We start from the raw sequence: 20,345 nt of genomic DNA on the forward strand, positions 1-20,345 counted from the left end.
GAAATAAGTGGAAAAACTAATTTTAAGGCTGAGAATCATTTCAGATCTGTATCTAAGGTGTTTGATATTCTAGAAGCAGTAATGACTGATATTAAAAATGAATTTATCCATTTTAATAAAAGTCTTAAAAAGGTCTTATTTGTGCTGGGTACGACACCAGTGACGCCAAGTGAAGTGTTCAGTATTTCTGTATCTTCTCTAATTGATGGACATAATGAAAGGAATCATATAAGTCAATTGAACAAATATCAACAAAAGATCTTGAGGTAAGTATTTTTTATTGTACAAAATGCTAATTCACAGAATTTGTAAATACTCTCCTTCTTCACATCTATCAACTCTATACTGTTAAAGCACATTCTCACGGTTCGATTTTACTTGATCATTTAGAACCTAGCTGTGAGAGCTAGGTTCACTGTTTCACTGAGCTGATATGTTTCAATTTTAATCAGTCAACTTGACATTTTTCACTCAAGTTGAATCACTTTTAAAGCATATGAACGCACACACACACACACACACACATGCTCGTATCAACCCCAGCCCCGGGGAACATGTGTGTTCCAATGGAAAAGTGGAACCCACATGTCCGAAGATCAAACCGGTCACACCCCGTAATGGAGTGGTACCTATCTGACCCCCAAGCTATACCTCCACCCCTCCCCATCGAAGGACATACCGAATGGGGAGGCGTTGATCTTAATGTTACTTTGGATGCCCTGGGTAATGGGACACCCTTTGTATTACTTCATGTGGTTAAGCCACCTGGTTTTAGGGGTAGCTAGAAGAGCTTTTCTCCCTATTAATGACTAAGTTAATTTTTTACTTTACTTTGGACTTGAGTCCTAAAAAAATGTGTTCCGGACATCAAGGCACCAATCTAAATCGGTGTCTTGCTGTCCAGACCGTGTGTGCTCGGTCACTCAGCCGGCGAATTGGCAAAATAAATTTTGTTCTCCTCGACGGCTGAGCGCCCGAAAGGTGTGGCCATCAAGCCCACGTCTGTCGGTACGTGACCTTGATGCTCACATTCCGCGGCTATGGTCCATTTGACCTACCTGAAGGGTACTTAGTGCCTGAAGGGCGACATTTGTGTTTCGATATTCTGTGGTTATCTCAATTTTTCATTAAGGGTTTCCTCTATATCCAGCTAACTGCTGTCTAGGCCGTCTATGTACCGTTCTTTGGTTTTCGTCGTAGTTAGTCAATTCTCTTAATAATCTGCTAGGATGGTGTCTGATATTGTTAAATATTTCATGTGCTCTTTCGTCTATCATTCTCAGGACTTTCTTTTGTTGCGTATGTCCAAATACATATCTTAATGGGACATATGTAGGTATATTCAGAGCTTCCCTGATCATGTGGTTTTGGATGGTTTGTATTTTTTTCTTATTGGTTTTACACGTGTGCCCCCATGCGGCTGAGGCGTATGTTAGAGTTGGCAAAATTATACAATTTGCCATCCTAATCTTTGTCTTAAATCTCAGTTTACTCTTTCGACCTATTAGCGATGACAGTTGACTCCTAAGGGCTTTAGCTTTGTTGACCGTTTGTTTTACGTGTTCTGTAAAGGTCAGCCTTTTGTCCAACATTACGCCTAGGTATTTGGCTTGATTTGACCATTCAATTTGGGTATCAAATAGGGATAGTACCTCATTTGGTCTGCCTCTTCTTTTTTGGTACATAACGGCCTGTGTTTTGTCAGGATTGACAGCTATTTTCCACTGCACACACCATTCTTGTAGTTCGTCAAGAGCTCTTTGTAGATGTCTTGTTGCAAAATCTGGGTGGGTACTGCTAAAAGCTATCGCTGTATCATCTGCGTATAGACTTAGCAACGATCTGGGTTCAGTTGGGGTGTCTGCCGTATATATGGTATATAGATATGGCGACAACACTGCCCCCTGTGGCACACCAGCCTCCATGGTCCCAACTTCGGACAGGGTTGGCCCTATCCGAACTCTGAACCTCCTGTTGGCTAGGTATGACGAGAGAAGACACGTCATCGCCTCACTATAACCATATTGGTTCATTTTATACAGCAGGCCGTCGTGCCATACCCTGTCAAATGCTTTACTGACGTCTAGAAAGGCGGCCGCTGTATATTTCTTTTCGTTGAACCCTTTCGTGATATATTCTGTTAACCTCAGCACTTGAAGTTCACACGAGTGCTCGGATCTGAATCCGAACTGTGCTTCAGGTATTGTTCCGATTGCTTCAGATTCTTCTTTTAGCCTAACTAATATGACCCGCTCTGCGATTTTGCTTAATGCTGATAATAAGCTTATCGGTCGATAATTCTGTGGAAATGTACCATTTTTTCCTGGTTTTTCAATCATGATTACGTGAGCCTCTTTCCATCTGTCAGGAAAATGTCTTAGTCTTAAGATGTTGTTTATTAAATTTGTTATGTACACTATTGCTTTTCCTGGCAGATTTTTCAGAGCTCTGTTTGTAATCTTGTCCGGTCCTGGAGCTTTTTTAGCATTAGTACGCTTGATCAGCTGTCTGACCTCTTCAGGGGAGGTGTGTGTAATACCTATAATGCCCTTTCTTCTTTTTAGAATTCTACATCTTCGTTCGACTTCTTCTGTGAAGTCTAGATCTTCATCGGGATGATAGTTTTCCCTACATTCTCTTTCTAGCGTGTTTTTCATTACTTCCGCTTTGTCTTCTTCTGTGTACACAATTCCATTTTCACCGTGTAAAGGAGGGATTGGTTTTTTATCTTTTCTTAGTATTTTAGATAGCTTCCAGAACGCGGATTTATTTGGGTTTAGTTGCTGGATATAGTTGTCCCAGTTTTCATTTCGATGATCGTCTAATTGTTTTTTGACTTCCCTATTCAGTTCATTAGCAATTCTTTTGTCCTCTGGGTTTCTTGTTCTGTTGGCTCTTCTTCTTTTCCTGTTTTTCTCGTTTATCAGTTCTTTCAGCTCATTGCTGATTTCCCTGAATCTTCCTTTTGTTGTTGGAGTTTTTTCTTCTGTGGTGCTGGCCTCGATAGCGTTTTGTATCGTTTTTTCTAGATGTTTAACGCATTCCTCTAGTTCTTCTTTTGTATTTATTGTTGGTATTGCACCAATAGTTTCACTTACTATTCTTTTGTAGTTTGGCCAATTTGTTCGTTTTTTCTTATAGGTTTGCAAGTTGTTTGTTTCTACTGCTCCCAGGGTCAGTACAATTGGGTTGTGATCTGAGTCACCCTCATTCATTGAATATATTTCGTATTGTTGACCCACATTTTGTAGAATTGCTATGTCTAGGAATGTGGGAAGTCTGTTTCCACCATGGAAGCATGTGGGTTCTATGGGTCCCGCCACCATCGTGTTTGGTCGTTCTTCGAGATAGCCACACAATATTCTCCCGTTGCGGTTTGTGGTTCTATCGAACCAGTTCGGAGATCTTGCGTTCAGATCTCCTATAATGATAGAGGGCTCTACTGTGTCTAATATGACATTTAAGTCTTCCTTGAAGATTGGATCATTTGGTCTAACATATGCTGAAACAATTTTCAGCATATCTTTTCCTGTCTTGATCCTCACTATGGTGGCTTCCATAGTGATGAGTCCGTCTGGTGTAGGAATTACTTGGTGTTTGATTCCTTTTTTCACCAAGATCGCCGTGCCTCCTGATGTGGCTGTGTAGTCATTTCTATAGACATCATAACCTGGAAATTTTGTTTTTGTTTTTTCCGTTATCTTAGTTTCTTGTAAGGCTATGATGTCTAGTTCGAGTCTGTTGGAAAACTCGTCCAAGGTGTTAATTTTCTGTTTTAGCCCATTTGGATTCCATGACCCTATACGCAGATCGCCCAACTGATTAGTTAGTTCTGTTTACACCAATATTGCCCATAGCACTCACTACATTGGTCATCCTCTCGAACATGAACATGAAGTTTTTCATCTGTTCATTTACAATTGCCATGAGATTTGCCGTTTCGTTGTTTTGTTTAGATTCATCTGTCGTCTTTGTTATTTGTGCGTAGCTTTTGTTGGTACTTCTGTCTGTAGGTGTGTGTTCTTCTGTTCTGTTTCTTGTTTGTGCCTGTGCGGTGTATGTTTTTCTTTTTGGTGCTTTGGAGCATCCTCTGTAATTAGCTGTGTGGGCTTCGCCACAGTTTGCGCACTTTGGTTCGGTGTTCCTGTCCTTTGTGCATTCGCTGCTAATGTGTGATCCGCCACACTTAACGCATTTAGTTCCACAGTGACAGGCTTTGGATCCATGGTAGAATCCTTGGCAGTTATAGCACTGCATAACTTCTGTATTTTTTCTTATTTCTTCTTCGATATATATTTTCATGTAACAGAGAGTTGTCAAGCTTTTCATTTTTTCTTTATCTTCTTCGTTTATTGTAACTAAGAAAAGTGGCAATTTTTTCTTGTCTTCCTTCTTGGAGATCATATTTGTTACTTTAATGGCCATGATTCCGTTTTTGTTAAGTTCTTTTTGTATATTGCTTGTTTCTGTTGTTTCATGTAATCCTCTGATTACTAATCTTGTGGTGCGTTCTGAATCTATTGGATATGCGATGTATTCAATAGGGCTTTCAGGGTTCTTTGTATTTTGTTCTTCAAGTATCTTGATCATTGCTAGGTACCCTTCTCTATTATTTGTCTGGATCACGATTGACCTTCCAGATTTAGCGAATTTATTAGCGGATCCGATTCCCCTTTCTGCGGCTTTTTGTAATATCTCTTGGCTTTTTCCTATCGATTTGAGGATAATCGCCGGTGGTCTAGGTGCAGCCTTCGTTGGCTGTTCTTTTTCTGTTGTTGTTACGGTATTTTGTTTTTGCGCTGGTAATTTGGGAATACTGTTTTTCGATTTTTCTTTTTCATTTTCGTTTTCAGTCTCCATTTCTATTTCAGTGTGTTGATCTTTCTCTTGTTCATATTTCTTTCTTAGCATTCCTCTGGCTACGCATGCTTCTTCATTTCTCTTTTGTATTATTAATGTCTGCTTTTCAGCAGCGCTAATATTTTTCGGTTCTTCTTCTGTGACGTTTTTTTCTGTTATTTTGGTTTTTTTGTTTTGTTTTTTCTTCTGGTGCTGCTGGGTTGTCCATTCAGCATTGTTGTTTTCCATTTCAATTAAGTTTTCTTTATTTGGACTATTAGCAGAAGTTCTACGTCTTTCCTTTTCATGCATATTTGTTGGTTCTTCTACCGTCGTTTTCTTCTGCGTTTGTTTTTCAGCTTGCGTTGGTTTTTCGTTCGATTTTAAAATCAGCTTTTCCTTTTCCGCATGTTTGTCTATCATCTCAAGTAGCTTTTGAGTTAGTTTCTGTATTTCTTGATCTTTGCCGGTTATTTTCTCTTCTAGTTTGACCATTTGGAACTTGTTTTCTTCTTGCATTTGATGGATTTGATTCATTAGGCGCTTATTTTCCGCCTCCATTTTTTTCATCTGTTCAGTTAATGTGTCCAATGATCGAACTAGTTCTTTGTGGTATGTGTCCATTTCTTTGGCACGTTTAATTTCTCCTTTGTCTGAGCCGCTTCCTAAGGAATTGAGTCTTTTTCTTTTCTCTTTTTGTACGTTGCTTATATTTGTACTATTTTCACTGATTTCATCTTCCCTTTCACTTATTTCACCCTCGCTAGAATTATTATGGGAAATACATGTGGATATATTACTATTACTAGACATGGAATCAGTAACTAATGTTACTATGCTACCTACAGAATATGTAGAATTAGCTTTATTTAGGAATTCAATGTTTGCAATATCTATTTTCTTTTTATTTGTTTGTGAATTATTTATTATTTTTAAATTGTCTGATGGACCTAATTTTGTTTTTAGTTTATTAGTATGATTTGAATTTACTTTATTTGTCTTATTTAATTTTGAATTTTCTAAATCATTAGCTAATTCGTCATCTGTCAATTCAGGCAAGCTTTCAAAAATATTATTGTCTATAAAATCATCTAAGGTACTTAGCTTAGTCGTCATCCGGTGTCTGGAAGGCTCTTTCGTGGGCCAAGAGCCCCTTTCTGTCCTGTTGTTTAGCACTTAACACTGTTGTTCTTGTTTTTTTTTTTTGTTCGTCACTTATAAACACAAATAAAATAGTTAAATTAGTTTATATTTAGCACGTTAGTTCATCAGTTTAAAGCCACGATTTTCTTCGTCAAATTCACTAATTTTTTTATATACTGACACACTTTTATTATTAAAAAAGTTAATTTTTTTTGAGAGCAGATTAAATTTATAACTATCAGTTTGACGTTTATTTGACGTCTTTTTTTAGCATATGAACGTTTGTTGTTAGACTTGAATCACTATTCTCACGTCAATTTGTTTAAAGAGCTATCCTTCAAATCAACAAAATGAGTTTAAAGTGGTCAGAGAGTGTTATGTTCAGATTTTTATATCCTCTATCTTCCAAAGCAAATTTGGGTAAATTGCTACATTAGTAAGGCTACTCGGATTGATCTGAAATTTGCACAGTATATTCTTGGCTACTTTTTATTCACTTTATATCCTATACATTTTTTCGCGCTGAGCTATAGTTTTTCTGTATTTCTCATTCAAAAAAACTGATATTTTGACATCCATTTCAAACCGAATCCGCCATTTTAATTGCTGTCAACGACATGCATGTGCCTATTGCATACTTTTTTGAAGCAATGTTGCCACATCTTTCAAAATTATTGTTTGTTGCGAAATTACTAATTCCAATACTAGAGAAGAATAATAATTGTTGTTGAAAGAACATTTGGTATTTTGAAGAGATTTCTCATATTAACATGTGGAATGAAATGCTAGTTACCTTTTGTTCAAAGAATAATATTACCTTGTTGTTTTACGTAATATTGAAGTAGTTACTGGAGAAAACACTGAAATATAGAAGTTGATATTAGCCAAAACATTAATAACCTATATTTGAGAGTAAACTTTTATTATTTATGAGTTCTTTTTAATAAATAAAACAGAACATTCAACTTTAATGATGAATATTATTTACTCCGTAATTTTAATAATACAGTGGAACCTCGATAACTCGGATTAATCGGGACCGCGACCAATCCGGGTTATCGAAAATCCGAGATAGCCAGAGAATATGGTAAAAATTAATAAAATACGGTATACTTACAGATAAACTCCGTTAGAATTGAAATAACATGAAATATATTTATAAATATGCACAGTATCTATTCATTAAAATTACTAAAAAAAACACCAAACCCAACAATACAAGACACACAATACTAAAGACCATTGTTTATAAAATAATTTTTTAAATAGTATTTCCTAAACAATGCTGACAGTTTGAAATAAAAAGGAATAGATACTACAGACAGGTGGCTGTTGTTTATGCGGCGTGTGCTATGAGTCATTTTAGTCATACACATATACACATTATCTCTCAAATATTATATTACATACATTTTTATTGTTGAAAGGTTTGTCTGATAATTAACTATTTTGATTGGAAATAAGCCACAATTAAATTGAAAAATACAAAATATTGAGAATCTAAATGTTTATCTGATGAAAATCGGTCCGGGTTAGCCGGACTTCCGGGTTATCGGGGGCCGACTTATCGGGGTTCCACTGTACTTCAAATTTAAATTCAATTATTTATTTACACCCCAAAAAAATAACTCATATGTGCTGCTGTTGTTAATATTTAAATTCAACATAATAATTATGTAATCCCAAAAAACAACACATAATAATAGGTAACTTTGATTAAAATTGAAGTTTAATATTTACTCTAAATGTATATTTGGCAATGTTGAACATGATCAGAATATGGTATATTGTGGGCAAAGGCAGGCGCTGGACTTCTTTTCCAAACAATTAATTTTTGGCCATTTTACAATATTGTTTATTTTTGTATAATTTAATGCGAAAATCATGAATGGTATTTATAATTTGTTTAGGTATGTTATAATAACTAAAGCGTGATTTCGTACTTTGATAGCATTTTAATCTGGTTAATTTTCAATTTTCTAAATTTTATAATTTTTTTTTCAATGGTTTTAAACATTTCTATACTTTTTGTATGTTCCGTAATGAAAATTTTGCCTTTTTTCCAATTTTTAGGCTAAGTCTGAAAAAAATACGCATTTTTAGGGATCCTAACTAATGTAAACATTTACCCAAATTTGTTTAGCAAAGTTTCTGAAACACCATATTAATTTCTTCTTTTAATCCAATTTGATCAACTCTTGATGATATGATCAGTATTTTTTACCATATTATCGATGGTTAAGAGCGCAGATATAGTATGTCCAAATATCTTAATTGTTGAGGAGAACGTTTTGAAGTTTTCACTTTACTTTTTGTTTGATACTGCTGATATACCGATATATCATAATGTTTGGGTAATAAGTTTGGGTATCATTATTAGCTTAATGTAGATATTTTTTAAAATAATATGTATTATTGGGTTAAAAAATATTTTTTTTGAAAATGTGTATGGACATACAACATAAGGTATGTTACTGCATGCCCGGACAAACAGTATTTACAGCCATGATAAGTTTGATCGCGTGAGCACTAATATTGTATGTCCCAAAACATACTATGTTTGTTCACTTCCAAACGGACATAAAATATCTGTGCAAGTCGGTTTTTAGTACAAATGGGAAATACTATATTTTGGCAAGGCCGTTTAACCCATTTACAATCATTCTGGACTTGCAATAATTATGCAGAACATTCATATGACCCTACTGAATATTTTTATAATGTTATCTTAAAATCAGCAAAAAGTGGACATACTATATCTGTGCTCTTAACCATCGTTATATACTTAACAATTGATGTTTATGTTCCTGTTAAAAAGTATTCAGCAAAGAAATTTCCGGTGTGGTTTTCTTCAGATCTCAAAGTTACAATTATTCAGAAAAAGAAAGTTCACAAAGAATATCTGAGAACTAAATCATCTTTAAGAGTTTTCTGCATTAAGGGCTCAATATAAACGCTTAAAACAACAATTTTAGAATGATTACATTGCATTAACTGAATTATCTCTCAGGGATAATATAAAAAATTTTTGGAAATTTGTTAGTAATAAAAATAGCAAACCTAATATGCCATCTACGACATTATATCTTTCCTATACTGTTGTATAGGAGTTGAGTCATGGACTCTTACAGACGCCACCTGCAAGAAAATTGAGGCTTTTGAGAGGTGGCTTTATCGTCAAATCCTGAAGATATCTTATACTGACCGCATTGCTAATGAGGGTGTTTTGCTGAGAATGCAAAAAAAAGAGCTGTTAATCAAAATAAAAACAGCCAAAATCGAATACCTCTGTCACATCATGAGGAACAGTGAAAGATATGGACTGCTGCAACTGGTCTTACAGGGAAAAGTAGAGGGAAAGCTAGGACCAGGAAGGCGGAGGATTTCGTGGCTGAAAAATCTACATACGTGGTTCAACACAACTACTACAAATTTTTTCAGAGCAGCAGTGTGCAAAGTACAGATTGCCATGATGGTCGCCAACATCCGAAACGGATAGACACTACAAGAAGAAGAATATACCATCAGTTGTACACTGTAATAATATCACTGGTTCTAGTGGTACAGAAATTATTAATTTGTTTGCTGAATACTTTTCAAAAACTTATAGTAATAGACACTGTATTTTGCAGGATAATATTTTATTTTCTGGTGACATCAACTGATCACAATTTACTATATCTCAATTTGGCATTTCTATTTCATCTATATATGAAAAACTTTCCATTTTGGATAGCAACAAGTGGCCAGGTTCAGATGGTTTTCCACCTTTTCTTAAACACTCAAGCTTTTTACTTTCTAGACCTCTTTTTTACATTTTTAACCTGTCATTAAAGACAGGGATGTTCCCAGCCTACTGGAAAACTAGCTTTATTACCCCTATACTAAAATCTGGAGATACCTAAGTCTCAAGTGAACAATTATCATCCGATTAGCATTCTGAGTTGCTTTTGAGCGCCTTGTTTTGAGAAAATTTTTGAGAGCCTTGTTTGTGACTATTTGTCTAAATTTTTTGTTTAAATTTGTTTAAATGAGATTGTTATTCCATTAACATATGCAGTAAATATTTCTTTTAAGTCGGGTGTTTTCCCAGATAAACTGAAATTAGCAGTTATTAGACCTTTACACAAGAAAGGCAGTGTGGCACAAATTGAGAATTATCGACCAATTAGCTTGTTGCCAAGTTTCTCGAAAGTCTTTGAAAAATGTATGAGTAACAGATTGATGGAATATATGTTACAAAACAATGTATTTCATAATAGTCAACATGCATATCTAAAGGGCAAAGGGACACATACAGCAATATATCAATTCACTCAAAATGTCTTACAATCACTAGAACAGAATGAGGTTGTACTAGGGTTATTTCTAGATTTAACAAAAGCATATGATTGTGTGAATCACGAATTATTACTGAAAAAACTAAACTTATATGGTGTAAAAGGGGTAGCTCATAATTGGTTTAAATCGTTCTTATCAGGAAGATCACAAAGAGTAATTTTAACAAAAGATAATAAGAATGTTAAATCCGAAATTAGACCTATACAATTAGTCAAGGAAGCATAATTGGACCGATAATTTTCATTTTGTGTATAAATGATATGTCGCATTGTATTACTAGTAACAACTGTAGTCTAATTAATAATGCTGATGATACGAATGTTCTAGTAACAGGAGATCATTTGGAGATTCTACTAAATGAATCTGTTGATATTTATGAAGAAATGTCTAAGTGGTTCTCCAGTGAGGGATTAATTATTAATAAACAAAAAACGAATTGTTTAATTTTTAGAACAACTAGATCAAATGTGGAATGTCCAAATGATTTTCTGTTAGATCATACAAACGTTGAATTTGGCACTAAAACTACATTTTTAGGCATGACAATTGATATAACATTGTCATGGGAAAGTCACATACAGCAACTTAATAAAAAGTTGAATTCAGTATGCTATACTTTTAGAGTATTATCGCAATATTTAAGTCAAGATGACCTTAAAACAATTTATTTTTCAAATTTTGAATCTTTAGTCCGTTATGGAGCAATTTTTTATGGTGGAAGCAATGAACTTGATAAAATATTTATTTGTCAGAAACGAGTGCTAAGAATTATTTAAAAAAATGAGATTCGGAGCGTCTTGCAGAGGAGTTTTCAAATCTAATAATATTTTAACAATACCTGCAATATATATCGAGGAATGTCTACTATTCCTCTTTAGAAATAAATATCTGTTTGAAATGAATCTACCTACACATTGTTACAACAATAGGCAGATTAAGTATATTTATCCTATTCACAGATTAACTGTGACAGAGAAGGGTGCCAAATATTCTTGCATGAGATTATTTAATAAATTGCCCCACGACATTAGAAAAATAACACAATTAACTCAATATAAAAAAGCTGTGCGTAAATTACTATTGCAGATTGAACCATATTAGGTAATAGATTTTATGAATTCTAATATTTAACAGGATTTCTGTAATTTTAATTTTGTTTTTTATGTTGACGAATATTTCGCTCTGCGTATATGTATGTGTCTCTGTATATATTGTTATGATCTGCTTTTTATTAATTTTATATTAATTATTATTTATTTGATTAATTATTTAATTCTCGCAAATCATACATAAAAAATGAATAAAAAATCTCAGGGTATCTTTTTATACTATTAAAAAAAAATCTAAATTATCTCACGTTATACTTATCTTCTCTCGTGGGTTCAGTATCTCTGAGTTGATCCTAATCGGGATAAAATAGGGAAAAGAAATAAAGCAAAATATTAAAATAAACATACAGAATTGTCTTTTATTTATCAAAATCAATACTCTAAAATCTATCAAATCTAAAACCTGTGGACACAGATGTCCGAATGAAATTTTTACCACTTAAATTTATTATAGTTAAAAAAAAACAATTTATCGGTTTGTTCCCGATGACTTTGGTAAAACAGACTAAACAAAACAAATTTATGTATTCGCAAGATTAGCTATACTTCCTATTTACTTTTAGAAATATTGGAATTTTAATTCATATGCTTTTTACTCAAAATTTTAGTTTCCGAGCATAAAAATATCTTTCACATAAATTGACTGACCTTTTGCTTCACTCACTCTGATGTCTTCTCGTGACCCAAAACAGCTCTCCCTCGTTGACTATGTTAAAGGCTACTCATCAAAGCCCTCTCCGTTCTCCAGCTTCAAAACTATCAGCATACCAGCAACCAATTCTCCAACAAGCCGGGCCTCTTTTGACACGTACTCGATTAAAAAAAAACTCCAAAAATTCTCTGCTCTCCTTCTCACAATAATACAGAATCAAAGAGGTATTTCGTCTCTATTTGATCTGTCTCTCGTTCCACTTTTCAACACTATTCTCCACTATCAAACAGCCACTGGTACTTGCTAACTATCTATCCACGAAAACGTCGAACTGCTCTTAAGCGATGCCAAAAACATAATGACTTCTTTTTCAAACTCTCTCAATCATTCAAACTACCTTTCCCCTTCCAACTTGCCAAGAATCAGAAACAATCTTTTCCATTCGACAAACAAACATTCATTTTCAAAATTATTCCGATCATCCTAATTACTTTCGGGGAAACTCTACAACATTTACTCGTGTTGAACAAAGATACTAAAATTCCAAACTTTCTTTTTAAACCACTTTCCCAGAAAGTGATAATTACATCTACCTGTGGATTCTATAGTTCTCGTAATAAACAATCTATTTTCATTTTAAATCTAAATACATCGTCCTTTTCACTTTAATTATTCACAAAAGTCTTTAATGGTTCATCGGAAAGCTCATAAAAAGAGAAATCTACTTACATCCAAACTAAATTCTAATAAATATTTACAGCTCAATATACAGGGTTTATTTAATTTAATTTAATTTTTATTTTGCCTTTGATTGATAAAATTGAAAACACAATAACATCCCCGCCTTGTTTTGAGATAAAATCAGTATTAATAAGTGCAACAAAAATATGATTTTCTCTCGACAACAACACTTTTCTATTGTGTCAAAATATTTGGTCCCACCTGAAAAACAATTACTTTCTTTTTCCCAGTGTCTGTACTTAGATGGGATAGGATAAGTTTTCGATCGAAAATTTCCTAAGTCTTTAGTCTCAAATGAATTTTCATACTTTTTGGCTACTCTGTTTTCTTCATTTATTAAATGTTCACATTCCCTCCATATTACACGCAGTTCCTTCTCCTTTTCTTCTCCACATATCAATTTTATTTCTTCTTTTTTCTTTCTTAATCTCTCAGCTTTGTTTAACTTATCCACATACCTTCTCTCATCACGATCTTGACATTTATCTTTATCCTCTTCATCTTCATAGGAATATTCCCTCCATGATTTAAAATCATACCAAAACGAATAAAAGTGTTCCACCTCTTCCTTTGTCGAATTTTCAGTCCCTAATTTGGGCACCCGTGTTTTTTCAGACCATCGGGAGTTTAAGTCAAAATAATACGTAAACGTTTTATAAAAGTCTTTTTTTTTATCACTAGTACAAGGTAGATCATTGTCGAATTGTGGATCAACAGAATCGTACGCTCTTCTCTTACTTATATTTCCTAGAGTTTCATAAACCATTGTTATACAGTTAAAATAATCATCATCTGTTTTGATTTCTTCCCCTAGCGCTTTACGTTTGTCAGGATGTTGCTTTAAGACTTTCTTCCTGTAGGCAGTTTTGATAATGTCATCTGTTGCTTTGTATCTTATATTTGGAATACCTAGGACTTTGTAATGATCTTGTGACTTCCATTCTTTAGGGTCTAAACTTCTCAAATATTCTACATCGTCTTCATAGTCCACGGTTTCTGGAGTTAGTTCTTCCTCTTTGTCCTCTTTTGGAATATCAACTTCTAGTTCGATTAAGGGATGTTGCACAAAACGAAGTTCAGGTTCTCCTCCGCCTACATTTTCGTAAATAAAATAATATCTCAGCGCGACTGCTGTGCAAATACCACTTTTTTCAATTCTGGCTTCTCCCTTGTTTACTTCTTCTTCAAATAACACAGTTTCAAAGGTATCTCTTTCGCCTTCTTTTTCTATTCTGATCTCTTCTTCTTCTGGGCTCATCTCATCTTTTGAGGAATCCCAAGCTTCATTTTGCTGTGTCAATCTTTTTTCTTCCTTTTCTTTTTCTGGGCTCATCTCTTCTTTTGAGGAATGCCAAGCTTCATTTTCTTTTGTCAATCTTCTTTCTTCTTTTTCTTCTTCTGGGCTCATCTCTTTTTTCGAGGAATCCCGATCTTCATTTTCTTTTGACAATCTTCTTTCTTCTTTTTCTTCTTCTGGGCTCATCTCTTTTTTTCGAGGAATCCCAATCTTCATTTTCTTTTGACAATCTTCTTTCTTCTTTTTCTTCTTCTGGGCTCATCTCTTTTTTCGAGGAATCCTATCTTCATTTTCTTTTATCAATCTTCTCTCTTCTTTTTCTTCTTCTGGACTCATATCTTTTTTCGAGGAATTCCAATCGTCAATTTCCTTTGTCACTCTTTTTTCTTCTTTTTCTTCTTCTGGGCTCATCTCTTTTTTCGAGGAATCCCAGGCTTCATCGTTTTTATTTATCTTCTGTTGCTTTCTCCTCTTTCTTCTCTGTCCTTGCTTCATTGCCAAATTCATTTCCACCGTTTGTTTTTTGTCAAAATTATCCTTTTTCCGTTTCTCATGTTCCTTGTCCATTTCCAGAATGTCCCGTTCTTTTTCTTTTGCTTGTTTTGTTTCCTGTTGATTGTTATCCATTTTTTGTTGTGTTTCCTTCATCGCTCGTTTTGTTTCTTCCTGATTTTCTTGCATTTTATTCACTTTATCCATCTTCTTTGATGTTTCTTCCTGATTTTTATCCCTTTTATTTAATATTTCATCCCATTTTTGTAGTGTTTCATCCATTTTCTGTTCCATTTTTTGTGACTGGAGTTGCATCAGTTGTATTACTTTATCTATTCCTGATAATTCCTCTTGTTCTGATGCCATGATTGTTGTTTTAAAAATGTCTTCTTGTTCTATATGTTCTTCTTGTTTTTTGTTTTCTTTGCTTTTGCTTCTGGTTGTTATCGACATGTATTTAAAATTTATCCCCGCCTAATATGAAATTCGAAAATACCTTGTATGCTGTCGAGACGAAAATTTTTCTCTCCCCAAATGTAATCAATTTATCCCACAAATTTTTAAATATTTCAAAATTCAAATCAATCAAAAATAAAATAAATATGTAAAATTGTACCTAGATAAAAAATTAAGTCAAACAAATATTTCAAAAATTTTAAATATATCAAACTTTTTCCGACGGGCAAATAAATTCTCCTTCACCTGTTTTTCCGTTTCCTATTCCCTTCAAATTCACAACTAGAGATACTTTTATGTCCTACGTTGGTTCGCCATGTTGTTATGATCTGCTTTTTATAACTTTTATATTAATTATTATTTATTTGATTAATTATTTAATTGTCGCAAATCATACATAAAAAATGAATAAAAAATCTCAGGGTGCCTTTTTATACTATTAAAAAAAAATCTAAATTATCTCACGTTATACTTATCTTCTCTCGTGGGTTCAGTATCTCTGAGTTGATCCTAATCGGGATAAAATAGGGAAAAGAAATAAAGCAAAATATTAAAATAAACATACAGAATTGTCTTTTATTTATCAAAATCAATACTCTAAAATCTATCAAATCTAAAACCTGTGGACACAGATGTCCGAATGAAATTTTTACCACTTAAATTTATTATAGTTAAAAAAAACAATTTATCGGTTTGTTCCCGATGACTTTGGTAAAACAGACTAAACAAAACCAATTTATGTATTCGCAAGATTAGCTATACTTCCTATTTACTTTTAGAAATATTGGAATTTTAATTCATATGCTTTTTACTCAAAATTTTAGTTTCCGAACATAAAAATATCTTTCACATAAATTGACTGACCTTTTGCTTCACTCACTCTGATGTCTTCTCGTGACCCAAAACAGCTCTCCCTCGTTGACTATGTTAAAGGCTACTCATCAAAGCCCTCTCCGTTCTCCAGCTTCAAAACTATCAGCATACCAGCACCAATTCTCCAACAAGTCGGGCCTCTTTTGACACGTACTCGATTCAAAAAAAACTCCAAAAATTCTCTGCTCTCCTTCTCACAATAATACAGAATCAAAGAGGTATTTCGTCTCTATTTGATCTGTCTCTCGTTCCACTTTTCAACACTATTCTCCACTATCAAACAGCCACTGGTACTTGCTAACTATCTATCCACGAAAACGTCGAACTGCTCTTAAGCGATGCCAAAAACATAATGACTTCTTTTTCAAACTCTCTCAATCATTCAAACTACCTTTCCCCTTCCAACTTGCCAAGAATCAGAAACAATCTTTTCCATTCGACAAACAAACATTCATTTTCAAAATTATTTCGACCATCCTAATTACTTTCGGGGAAACTCTACAACATTTACTCGTGTTGAACAAAGATATTAAAATTCCAAACTTTCTTTTTAAACCACTTTCCCAAAAAGTGATAATTACATCTACCTGTGGATTCTATAGTTCTCGTAATAAACAATCTATTTTCATTTTAAATCTAAATACATCGTCCTTTTCACTTTAATTATTCACAAAAGTCTTTAATGGTTCATCGGAAAGCTCATAATAAGAGAAATCTACTTACATCCAAACTAAATTCTAATAAATATTTACAGCTCAATATACAGGGTGTATCAAATTTATGTGCCCGCGTTATTTGAAAAAAAATTTAATTTAATTTTTATTTTGCCTTTGATTGATAAAATTGAAAACACAATAATATGTATGTACAATTTTCGAAAATAAATATTATTATTATTATTATTATTATTTACCAGCAAGTTTCAAAGGCTGTTTTATCCACCAGTAGTATCATGAAATTAGATACAAAATTATGAGACGAAACAACAGTGTTCTTTGTATATAAGAAAATACAAAAACAGAGGAAAACACAAAATTTATTTGATTAAAAAATTAAATTTTCTTCTTAACAGCAAATAATGAATGTGCGTAATCTGAAAAAGATGAGGCCCCAGATTCAGAACCTATTTCTATCATTAGCTCATGCTGGTCATCTACATTCTGCATTTAAATGTACTGATAAGAAGTTGTGGGATTATGTTTTTCACTAGTCGCCTGCTCAATCATGGATTGGTCTACGACAGTACGTCTAACAATTTTCAATTGTAAGCAATCTTACTAGCCTGTTCAGCAGTAAGCCGGTTTATTTTAGAGGAGTGAATAAAAAACCATAAGTACTGAAACTTCTTTCAGTCATTGACATGCTTAATATATCAAACAATAATTACATGTAATGGACATGTAATCGAAAAAACAATATACATATTTTTTAAATTACAATATTTTTGACCCATATCTAGTTTTTATTTTTATTTCGGTTTTTGTAAATATAGAAAATTCTCGCCGAGAATATTCTCTTCTTACATCACCATCGACCAGCAATTTGGATTTCTCTCTAGCCGCTCCACTGAACTTAATTTATTGACATTTACCGACTTCCTTATGGATTATCTGGAAGGTGGTTTCCAGGTTCATGCTGTATACAAAGGCTTTACGAAGGCGTTTGACCAGGTAACTCACAAGATTTTAATCAATAAGTTGAGAACTCTGGGTATCCAGGGTGAACTTTTAGAATGGTTGTTATCCTACCTATCTGAAAGAATACAAATAGTATGTGTTCAGGGTTTTCACTCATTTGAAATTAAGGTACCTTCAGGCATACCACAAGGGTCACATCTGGAACCCCTTCTATTCAATATCATGTTAATGATATTGCCTCCTGTTTCTACTTTGATTTTTTCCTAATGTTTGCTGATGACTTAAAATTATATTTGAAAATCGAGAATGATGGTGACTATCAAATATTACAATCTGATTTGGATCGGTTGAGCTATTGGTGTGATAGCAACGGAATGGAACTTAATGTTAAAAAGTGCCACTTAATGGTTTTTGGTCGAAATAGAACTCCTACAAATCATATCTATACTATTAAGGATTGTCCTTTAGACTCTGTATCTCAGATAAAAGACCTAGGTGTTGTGCTCGATTCCAGCTGATCCTACATCCTCCATATCTCATCTATTGTCTCAAAATCACTTCAACTTTTAGGGTTTATCAAACGTTGTGCTAAAGACTTTTTAAATATCCCATCCATATAAATATTATATTGTTCACTTGTGAGACCTCACCTAGTTTACTGTTCATGTGTTTGGTCTCCATACTATAACACCCATATTCAAGCTATTGAGAGAGCCTCACCTAGTTTACTGTTCATGTGTTTGGTCTCCATACTATAACACCCATATTCAAGCTATTGAGAGAGTTCAACACAAGTTCTTAAGATTTGTTGCATTTAAACAAAACCAGAGGTTGATGAAATTAACTATTCAAATATGGAAAAGTCTCAACATAACTTCTCTTCAAATCCAACGCATGCATAAGGATCTCACAATGTTATATAGTTTACTACACTCCAATAATTTTGGTCCTCAACTATTGGAGAAAATTTGCCTCCATGTTCCCAGTAGAAAAACGAGGCTAAATCAACCCTTTTACGTTAGACCCCATCACACAAATTGCAGACACAACTCCTTCATGTCTATAACACCACGGTTTGCTAACCACTATTCCCAAAGTTTAGATTGTTATAGTTTTCCAAAAGAATTTCAAGCTCAGCTTAAAAACTATGTGTGATAGCTTAATGTCCTTGTGTTTTGTACATTTTTTGTTATTGAATGTTCCTAGTTTATATGATTAAAATTTTTAAATTTAATGTGGGTTAGGTTAAAAATCTCCTGTGATTATTGTTTATACTGTATTTTAATTGGGTGATTGCCCGTTGATAAATAAAATAATAATAAATAATTTCGTTCAACGACGTTTTTTATGTTCTTTGTTCCATCTTAATATAATTTTCGTGAGTTGCTGAATCAGTAAATTACTAATATTATTTATACTTTTACATATACTGGGCGCCATTTTGTGAACAAATGTGTGAACAAAACTTGACCGATTTTATCTTAAAATTGAACCGTGAGAATGCGCCCTTACCTGGAAGTCATATCAAGTTGATAGATGCACTTTTGCATATGTTCACTAGCCCTCATCAGCTGACTTTAAGCACAGAGCGGCTTACTGGTTGTTATACCCCATTCCATGAATATACATCTGTTTTGGATTATCGCGACAACGAATATTTTACTGTGCAAAATATGAAGAACGAAAGTAAATTGCAAATTATATTGTTGTTTATTGGAGTAATTATTAGAGCAAAATACTTTCGTACTTCTTATGTTGCACACTAAAATATTCGTTGTCGCGATAATCCAAAACAGACGTATATTCGTGGAATACACCATACCAGTGGCTTATAACCAGTAGAGAAAAACCTTCTGAACTCACTTGTCTGGCAATTGCATTTAATGTTTGATGTTTCAAAGAAACGCACCTCATTTACATGAATACTTGTGTAAATAAATTTTTCTCGTTCAGTACCATACTGCCCTTCTACTCTCTCTTCCATGGCGCTACAGCCCTGGCCTCTCCTAACATCCGCCTCCCAAGTATATCTGTCCCTGACTGCTCTCCTCCAATGACCCACCCACAATATTATCTCTTTATCATCCATTCTCACTGTGTCTATCCATCTCTACCTTGGTCTTCTTACTGGCCGAGGTCCCACCATAGTTGTGCTTAGTGTTCTTCTAGGTGTTCTGTCGTTGTCCATTCTTACTGTACTTCCAAAATTCTATTGTAAATTCATTTTTACAATCAATCGAAAATTTTACTTAAAAACTTATACCTAATTAAATCTCATTATTTTCATGAACTCAGAGTTCATGTAGCACAGAGGTTTCCAACTTACCTACAAGGTATTGATGACCAAACTAGAAACTTTTGGTCTGGGTGTGGGCCACACTTTAATAACAGGCTAATGGGTTTGTGTAAACAAAACAAATCATTATATTGCTTTTAAAATTATTTATTTAAATTAGCCTACATAAATGAATGAAATTAAAAATAATCTAAGAATTCTCTATAGAGAGTTTCACATTAAGAATAGAACATTGCGAAGATAGCCCCATGTATTTCTTATGAACGATAGAAGTGTGCTGATGCCACTCCGTACCAACTAGAATGAATCGTATATCAGCAATCAAGTATCCACCCATGCGTGAGAGGTTTCAACACTGATCTCCATAAACGTAACATTCTATTCTTAACTTGAAACAAAGTACAGTTTAAAAAGTTTTGACAAAAACTTCAAATTCAAAATATCTTTTATTAAAAAAATTGTAAACAAC

At 33.7% G+C, this 20,345-nt stretch overlaps 1 protein-coding gene across 1 annotated transcript; it reads right to left on the reverse strand.

Moving 5' to 3' along the window:
* Positions 1 to 297: 297 nt before the first annotated feature.
* Positions 298 to 19,669, reverse strand: LOC126883593 (dnaJ homolog subfamily C member 2-like). The gene is made up of 4 exons (XM_050649245.1): positions 19,444 to 19,669; positions 13,195 to 14,004; positions 4,930 to 5,681; positions 298 to 345 (listed from the first exon to the last, which is right to left on the reverse strand). Exons 1-4 carry the CDS (start codon positions 19,667 to 19,669, stop codon positions 298 to 300), a joined length of 1,836 nt encoding a protein of 611 aa, XP_050505202.1.
* Positions 19,670 to 20,345: the final 676 nt, after the last annotated feature.

The sequence above is a fragment of the Diabrotica virgifera genome, chromosome 4 (assembly GCF_917563875.1).
Source record: "Diabrotica virgifera virgifera chromosome 4, PGI_DIABVI_V3a".
NCBI lineage: Eukaryota > Metazoa > Arthropoda > Insecta > Coleoptera > Chrysomelidae > Diabrotica > Diabrotica virgifera.

Excerpts from the sequence above, each read along its gene's own strand:
- LOC126883593 (XM_050649245.1), bottom strand. The coding sequence starts at position 19,669 with ATGGATGATAAAGAGATAATATTGTGGGTGGGTCATTGGAGGAGAGCA. Across the intron at positions 5,682-13,194 it reads AGAAGAAAAGGAGAAGGAAC|GTAGCATAGTAACATTAGTT; the intron begins TGCGTGTAATAT and ends CATATTCTGTAG. Across the intron at positions 346-4,929 it reads TACAAAAGAGAAATGAAGAA|TATAGAGTTGATAGATGTGA; the intron begins GCATGCGTAGCC and ends GTGCTTTAACAG.